The sequence below is a fragment of the Girardinichthys multiradiatus genome, chromosome 9 (assembly GCF_021462225.1).
Source record: "Girardinichthys multiradiatus isolate DD_20200921_A chromosome 9, DD_fGirMul_XY1, whole genome shotgun sequence".
NCBI classification, from domain to species: domain Eukaryota; kingdom Metazoa; phylum Chordata; class Actinopteri; order Cyprinodontiformes; family Goodeidae; genus Girardinichthys; species Girardinichthys multiradiatus.
The window spans coordinates 21,404,078-21,412,858 of record NC_061802.1 but is presented as its reverse complement, the minus strand read 5'-3'; the positions used below and the strand labels follow the sequence as shown (position 1 = coordinate 21,412,858).

Here is an 8,781-nt window from a genome sequence, read left to right as displayed (position 1 = left end):
TTCAGTCAACGTGTTTCCTGTTGAAGTCATCATGGAAATATATGAAATAAGGTGAAGTTTCCTAGTTGAAACTAAATAGCTGCTTCCTTCAGTTCCCCCACAGCTTTTTCCTGTTTGTGCAAGTGTCAGTTTTTTGTTATCAGTATCTGCAGCTGTTAAAAACTAAAGATGCATGGCTGGCACGTGGCGTAGCGGGAGGCATTTCTTTCCTCAACGCAGCCGTACACGGTTTGAATCCTGACCTCGTCGCCTTTCTGCATGTCTTCCCCCCTCATCTCCCTGCCTATTTCCAGTCTGAATACTGTGAATGAGGGCTACTAAAATCAGACAAAAATAATAAGAACTATATTTAAAGATAAGAAAAAGAAGAGAAAGAGAAAAATAAGCACCAATCAGGCTTTTACGGGTAAATACTCGTTTCTGGCTTTGCTCGAGGTCTGACCTGCTGATTCCAATTCAGAAGGTTTAGATATATCTTTTTACTTCAAGGGGCTTTAACGTATAATAGAATAAAAAAATGGGCTGCAGATTCTTAGATGGAGTTAGTAATTTTGAGTTCAACAGAAGATAAAGGGATAACAAGTTTATCCCCATTTCTGCATCCAAGCAAACCCTCAGGTCATCAACCTTTCAGATCCAAAAAGCAATTTTTTCCTCTCGGTTCTGTTTCATAAAATTTGCCCAGAGCTGCAAAAGCTACATTTTCTTTTACAAAACTTGTATAAATACATTTCAAGAGTTTTTGTTAAATTTTCAAAGAAAAACATAATTGTATTTACATCTTTTAGGGTTTAGAATAAACAGAAACATCAAACTTTAACAAAAAGAAAAAAACATTGTTTTTGAATGGGACGTTGCTTATTGCTAAAAGAAATGCATGTAGTGTGCAACGTAATGACAAAAAGAGGTAAATAAATAAGTCCTTGTACCATTTGTGTCATTCTGTTATGTCAATTCTGTTTAGACATTGCCTGAAAACACAAAAAACTGCTGCGACTTGCCTTTTTGTTACCTTTAGATCAGCTTTAGATAACTTTATGTCTCATACATAAAGTCTGGGCCAAAATTAGAGAGCTGCAGTGGAAGATCTGCGCTGTGGCTCTGAAGCCACGAGTTTGCGGACGTCTTGCCTTAACCTTTCGTCTGATTTCTGTTAAACTCCTCAAAGAACACGCTGCTGGTTGTTTTAAGATGGAAAATGACAGAAGTTCTTAGATTTGCTGCATTTGGTGAACAAAAACACCCAGATTTTCCAGTATTTGACCTGCCAATCATTTATCAGAGACTATTCATGAAAACTGAAGGGCTCCGATCTCTGGATGATTTATTGGTGTGTGTCTGTCAAAACCACCTGACATGCATGTTGCACTGTTTAACATTAAATCACTAAATCAAAATTATCAGAATTTCTAGTCGACAAGCCTGGAGAGTTCTGAAATGTAGCGTTTTGTAACGTTCTTTTTGAACAACTGAAGATGTTTTTATAAACTGCTGCTGCTGGCAGGGTTCCTTCCTGCTGATGAACACTTCTACCCACCTTCACAGTTGTTCACACATTTCTTGCATCATAAACTGATTTGGTTTTTAAGGACGCATCGATTTCTGGTTTCCTTCCAGGTCCGACTTGCCTGCTATGTTTTTATTTTTTTTAAGGACGCAAAAGAGAAAAAGCGATGTCCTGGAATTTTTTTTTTTACAGAGGTTGACGTTTTGAATCCAGAAATAAAAAGTGCATCAAGGTAAAGGCTGATGGTAAAATCTGCGTTTTTAGTGTGTGACCTGCTAATCAAGGGAAAATAGGCCGATTCCAATATCTCTGGCCGCATAAATTGTGCCTCTCTAGTTTCGTTACTTCTAAAATCCCTTTTTTATGAGTATATCATTCATTTATAAAGATTAGACAGTGTGCAGCATCCAACTTGTATGTATGTAAACAAAGGACCTCAGGCGGACATGAGTAGCAGACCAACAAACACAGAGAGGGTCTTTCTGTAATGATAATACACAATGTCTTAATGGAAACCACGGCACCCATGTAATTAGCACACAATACCAGTTTGAGCAGCGTCCTGCAACAGAGGATCTGTGTCCGTGTGTGCAGGATTATGTAACAGCAGCTGCCCTGGCTGTCAGAGTAGGCTGCTGCTCTGCCGTTAGGTTGACTTGTACTCTGGGTTTATTACCGAGCCTTGCATCATTCTCACTGGCTGGTTTTGGTTGTACGGAGTGGCAGGCATGGCCAACTGCTGTCAGAACTGCGAACAGAACTGAGAACGTTCTAGAAAGACAGACTCTGGACTGTTCCTGTGATCCCTCCTTGGTTATGATGACTCACTCCATGCCTCTCTGCAGCCTTCTGTATCTGAACAGTGGGCAGAGATCTGAAACACACTCACAGAGAGAGCAGCGCAGCTGCAGTGTGTCTGCAGGCCTGTATGTGTGTGGAGCATGTTGATGTCAGTTCAGAGGAGCTCTCTCTGTCTCTAGGGCCTCAGTGCCAGTCGGCCCGGTCTGGTTGGTTCCAGCTGTGGTGCGCTGGGGATGTTTTTTTTTTTTCCTTTCCTCAATACAAATTTTTTCCGTCACATTCGCTCACTGACTCCCTCAGACACATTCATCGCTCATCCCAAGTTCAGTAGGCCAGCGCGGCTCCTTTGAGAGCCAGGAATGCTGACGTTCTGGACGATTAATGAAGAAGAAGAGGAAAGAGGAGCTGCACAAGCTCCTAGAGCCTTTTCAAACATGATCTCCAAATGTTGAATGCAAGGGACTCCCAGCAACTTACAAACAACTAAATATAAACCCTGATCTCTTTAGGTTACATAAAATATACACTAGTGGCTACATTTAGTGGCTCCCATGGGAAACGTGTGTAAGATGTCTTGACATAAATGTATCTGTTTATGCAGTAGCATAACACACTACGGAAAAAAACAGTCTTTAATTTGACTACATTTATGCAGAGGGGGAAAAAATCCCAGGTAAAAAAAAAAATGGTACTGCCAGTCGTCATCTTCTGCTTATTCGGGACTGGGTCATGGGGGCAGCAGTCTAAGCAGAGACACCCAGACTTCCCTCTCCCATAAACACCTGGTCGAGCTCTTCTGGGGAGAGCCCAAGGCGTTCCCAGGCCAGCTGAGAGTCCCTCCAGCGTCTCCTGGACCGTTTCCTGGGCCTCCTTCCGGTGGGACGTGCCTGAAACACCTCCTTCAAATGCCTGAGCCACCTTAACCAACTCTTTCTCTTGCCTTAGAGCTCAGCTCTCTCTTCACAACGGACCGGCGCAGCGTCTGCATTAGTGTGGTGGCCACACCGATCTGTCTGTTGTTCTCTCGCTCCATTCTCTCCTCACTTGTGAACAAGACCCTGGGTTACTTGAACTCCTCCACTGTAAGCAGGAGAGGCCAAGGCAACCATATATATATATATATATATATATAGTCAGTCAGTCAGTCATTTTCTACCGCTTATTCCATAGTGGGTCGCGGGGGAGCTGGTGCCTATCTCCAGCAGTCTATGGGCGAGAGGCGGGGTACACCCTGGACAGGTTGCCAGTCCATCGCAGGGCAACACACAAACAACCATGCACACACTCATTGATACACCTAAGGGCAATTTAGAGTGACCAATTAACCTAACAGGCATGTCTTTGGACTGTGGGAGGAAGCCGGAGTACCTGGTGAGAACCCACGCATGTACGGGGAGAACATGCAAACTCCATGCAGAAAGCCCCTGGTCAGGATTTGAACCCAGGACCTTCTTGCTGCAGGGCAACAGTGCTACCAACTGCGCCACCGTGCAGCCCCTATATATATATATATATATATTTATTTAATCACTGGTGCCACAATAATCGGTACCTCTCTTTTAATTCTTTGTAAAAGAAAAAAAAGAAAACCTGATTTGGTGTCTGGTTATATGTTGTAGTTTACAAGTTTTTCTGTTAAACAGACACTAAACTTACAACATCTCACTTCTTCTCATTCTCATTCCTTTAAATATTCTGCTGTTTCAAAGAATCTGACACCATGCTCCTTAACACGATTCCCAAGACCTTTAAAAGTGGACAAAATCCCACAGCATCACAGATCCCCCACTGTACTTAACAGTGGGCATGAGCTGCTTTTCCTCTCATTTATCCTTTGTTTCAAACCAAACCCTCCTGTGGTGTTATCCCCAAAAAAGCTCAATGCAAGACGCACGTTTCCAGTTAAAGTTGCAGTTTCCGTTGTTTAAACTTTTTAAATTATTGCTGATAATGAGTAGCTATTTTCTTGTACCCATTTCCTGAATTATGAGGATCCACATGCAATGTTCTGTGCAACTGCAATATAGGAGAAAATTATTTAAAGGATTTTTACTCTTTTTAGCACTCCAGTTAAAGAGCAGACACTGTATTAAATACATACTGTAGGTTAAATTTGTATTCATGCTGCTGTTGATTTCATCTGTTGCTCATGTGCAAACAGAACCTGGGCTCACACCTAAGGGTAGACGCACTAAAAGCTCAGACGGGCCTCTAGGATCAGTCTAAGTAGGGCATGAATTATGATCTGCTGCTCTGCATGGTTGTCACTGAGACAAGTCACGTCATTTTTAGGCTTTTAAAAGCTTCAGATTTCATATTCATCTTTAGAACTTGTCAAAACAGAAGAAAGTGTCCTGATGGCCCATATTTAAATGATAAAGAGCGCTGTTCGGTAACTCCTCAGTCCGCATTCAGGGTTCAGAAAGCCACTGAACAATTTTTTCTTGCTTCTCTCAGAATAGCTCCGTTATTGCTACAGATCAGCAGTTCCTGAGTGTATTCTGGACCCATGCCTGCATTAACACCGTCTCCCATTCACCCTGAATGCCCATCCCTGTTGGAGAGAAGGAAGATTTGCTAAAGAAGAGAGGTTCTTTTTATGTTTGGGACATAAAAAAAAAGCGGAGGTGAAAGTGTAAAGAGGAAGAAGGACCTGGGCATGTTGCCTTTAGCTGTCGATGCTTAGAGAGAAAAGAAACAGGGGAGGAGGTTTAGATGCGACTCCCCTTCCTTATACGGTCACATGCAGCCCTGGCATGAACAGAAAGTCCAGTCAGGAAAAACATACTCTTTTAAAGCCTTCATAAACACGCAGATCCACAGCCCTCCATCCTCCAGCAGGGGAGCTAAGGGAAAGGTGGAATCTAAACGGGAGTATGCAGATAAATTCCTGAACTTTGAGCGCACACAGAGACTTCCACCACTTATTACATCAGAGGCTGCTCAGCCTGCTCGCTGTGGACTGGTCTGGATGGGTGGGACGGACGGGTGGGATCAGGGACATATTTGGATAAAGAATGGAAGGAAATCCAACTTGTCAGGAAGCAGTTTCTAATTGCCCGGTGCATCATGGATCTGCCCGACCTCAGCAACCTTCAAGCCTTTTCATCTCCTGTAGAGGATGTTTACAGGGTCCCATTACATTTTTTCACTGTTTGTCATGTTAAATTTCCAAACTCTAATGTATTCTATGTGACAGATTCACAGAAAGTGGGACAAAAAAATGAAGTGCATGAAAGTGGTGGATGGGCTTTATTACTTTTACTGATGCCGACTATTTTTAACAATAAAATCTGTAAACTGTGTATGTGTTGGGGCCCCTGTAATTTAATCCAGGACAACGGATTGCCTTCACAAGTTACCTTATTTAGCTGAATTCAGCACTGGATTCACACAGTAATGCAACACGTCTAGCTCATAGAAAATCAGTAAATGATACAAAGATCCAATTCAAACTACTAAATGGTAATTACTTTTATTTCAGGAGATAACTATGACGTCTGTGCCATCTGCCTGGATGAATATGAGGATGGAGATAAACTCAGAGTCCTGCCGTGCTCTCATGGTGAATATTCTCAAGTTCAATATTGTAGCACTTTTAAATACAATGGCAGCGTTGAACCAATGTGCTGCACAGAAAGTACAAAAAGACAAAAGAAGGGGAAAAAAACATCTGATCAGCCATGGTTCATCGTCCCTGAGCCTTGTTTTCTAACCTAATGTCCTTGTTCTCCTAGCCTATCACAGCAAGTGTGTGGACCCCTGGCTAACCAAAACCAAGAAGACATGTCCTGTGTGCAAGCAGAAGGTGGTCCCCTCACAGGGCGACTCAGATTCGGATTCAGAGGAGGGGGACAGCGGCCCCGATGAGAACGAGGAGGTCTCTGAAAGCACGCCCCTGCTCCGCTCCCAGGCCTCCACCAGCGCCCACTCCTTTGGCACCATGTCGGGAGCGTCGCCCTCTGAGCAGGACCAGGACTCCTCCGAGTACGAGGACGAAGAGCTGGACAGCAGCGACAGCGAGGAGGAGGTTACCGTGGAGACGGTGGTGGTGCAGATGCAGCAGCCGTGCTCCGACGAGCACGATTTGCCCCGAGCTTGACCGGCACGCTTAGCCGACCTCACATTTACAGAGACTTTATAGGGGGCCCGAAACAGATCTGTCATCTCCGTTCTTCTGTCACTGCTTATGTCATACTCCTATCTTTAGGAGTTCAATCACACACCGATGTTTTAACCTGATTGTGGATGAAGGGTTGCAACACAAGCCGCCCTGCCGAGTTGAAAGGACTTCAGTACAGCAGACTGCTACACAGTATTGTATTTATTCCTGGAAAAGAACAGAGGTTCCAGACGCACTCAGACGCCTGACAGAGAGCAGCATACATACTGTCTGTATATATTAAGAGTAAATCACAATAAGCTCCAGGTTAACCCTTGATTATCTTCAGTCCTACTTGTATATACATCGTAGATACACATTCATAGAAGATCGTCCTAAACGGAACCACTATGCAGCACTCACATTTCAACTCACAGTAATACTGTGTTGCCATTTTATTTCTAGCCTGACGTCTTGCAGGAGTTTAGGTGCGGCCATGTTTTTGTGCCACAGTTTCTGTTCTGACTGACATGTAGGCGAAGCAGAAGACTGGATAGATTGACTCATTTAAGGAAAGAACAGTAAAAAAAAATGTGCTTTCTATGAGGCATCACCACATTTTCTGTTAAAATGTTCCGCGCTACCTGTGGAAAATTAGTTTGGCTGCTGCAGACGCTTTTATTTTTTAAACATACTGCTAAATGAACCTTAGGAACTCGTTCTGATATGGTTTGTAGGGAAAGCGCAGGGTTCTTCTGTCATCCACAAAATGACAGTTTCTGTTGCCTTTTTAGTTGTATATTTGTCTTTTCTTCCTGCGCATGTACATCTGTTCTCAAAAAAACCATGTCAATAAATGAACCCTGAAAAATGTAAAGCTTCGGTCGATAATTTGTCTAAAATTGGCCAAATATCCGGTTGCCTCCATCCTGCAGTTCTAGTTTCAGGACCTGAATGTGAAGCCTGACACATTTGTTGTCGGTAGCCTAATATTCACATTTAGACAGAGCAGTTAACAGACCTCTACACATTTCCACCCTCCAGTAGTTCAATTCAAAAAGTGAGTTAAAATTCAGGCGCATATGTCTGTTATTGATGATTATGGCTAACAAAATTCAGTTTTCCAGAAAACAAGAATATGACCTTCCACCATTTAAAGGCAGGATTTTTAAATTAGAAACTACCGTATCCAAGCATGTTAATGAGAAGTGGAAGAAAAACTCTACACAGCATGAACAGGAATACCTGCAGCTTTGAGAGGATTTTGAGAGATTTTCTTGTGTTTAGGGTGAATACTGAACAGTACCTGGACATAGTTGTTGATCTTCCATTAACTGTAAGCCATGATCAACAGATATATGCTTGAAATAGTCACATCTTAAAAAATTTGAATATGCGTAAAAGTGCGTTATTTTTTGCCCAGCCATCCCAGAAAGTGAAACTCGGATGTTATATAGAATCATAACACATTAAGTGATACATTTCAAGCGTTTCTTGTAATTTTGATGATTATGGGTTACAGGTAAAGAAAACCCAAAAAGCTGTCTCAGAAAATTAGAATACTGTGAAAAAGTTCATTATTGGACACTAATGGTGTCACACCCTAATCAGCTAATTAACTCATAACGCCTGCAAAGGTTTCCTGAGCTTTCAAACGGTCTCTCACTCTGGGTCATGGGCTACACAATCATGGGGAAGATTGTCTTCTGGACATCTGTCAAGTCAGCAGTCACTGACACCCTTCACAAGGTCACAAAAGGTCACTGCTGAAGAGGAAATGACATCAAAGAAACACCTTTCCTTTATTGTCCATCAGTTCATTGGATCTTGAAGGTCTTCATACATAACCTTGAACTATGACCTTATAAAGCTGTGAAACCTTTTTTAAAGGGTTTTTGCTGATCATGTGACAAGAAACTTGGGTCACTTGGTATTGCTACATTTCAAGACCACAAACCTTTGCGCTGATTTAACAAATTCACATCCGTTGCCTGCTTTATTGGTCAGATGAGGAGTCATGTGGTCCAACTATGAGAAGTATTTCATAACACTGTACTGGTATGGTTTACTGTCAGGGTCCTCACATTTCAAACAAGATTCTTTCTCAACATGTTTTATACATTTCTGGACATGACTTCAAAGTATAAATTGTGTTTATTGTGTAGGGCACAACTGATGGTATATTGGCTTCCAATATTCAGTAAGTTATAGGGCCCTGGCTTTGCAGGTTATTATCAATTTCCTAGTTTTTGCCTTGGCATTTAGGTCCAATTCAACCCCAGTTTGAAGTGAGTGAGTTTTTCCTTTTTAACCAGAGTGAATTCAGTCAGCAAGTGAAAAATTCAAAGACATGTGTCAAAGCTTAATGCGT

The 8,781-nt window shown here is 42.3% G+C and overlaps 1 protein-coding gene across 2 annotated transcripts in view; it reads left to right on the top strand.

Moving 5' to 3' along the window:
• rnf13 (ring finger protein 13) overlaps positions 1–7,287 on the top strand; it is a 56,794-nt gene extending 49,507 nt beyond the window's left edge. For both annotated transcript variants that reach the window (XM_047373890.1, XM_047373891.1), the window contains 2 exons: positions 5,793–5,873; positions 6,046–7,287. In XM_047373890.1, the coding sequence (XP_047229846.1) occupies positions 5,793–5,873; positions 6,046–6,410 (446 nt within the window). In that variant the 3' untranslated portion in view covers positions 6,411–7,287. The remainder of the gene's footprint in view (positions 1–5,792; positions 5,874–6,045) is intronic.
• Positions 7,288–8,781: the final 1,494 nt, after the last annotated feature.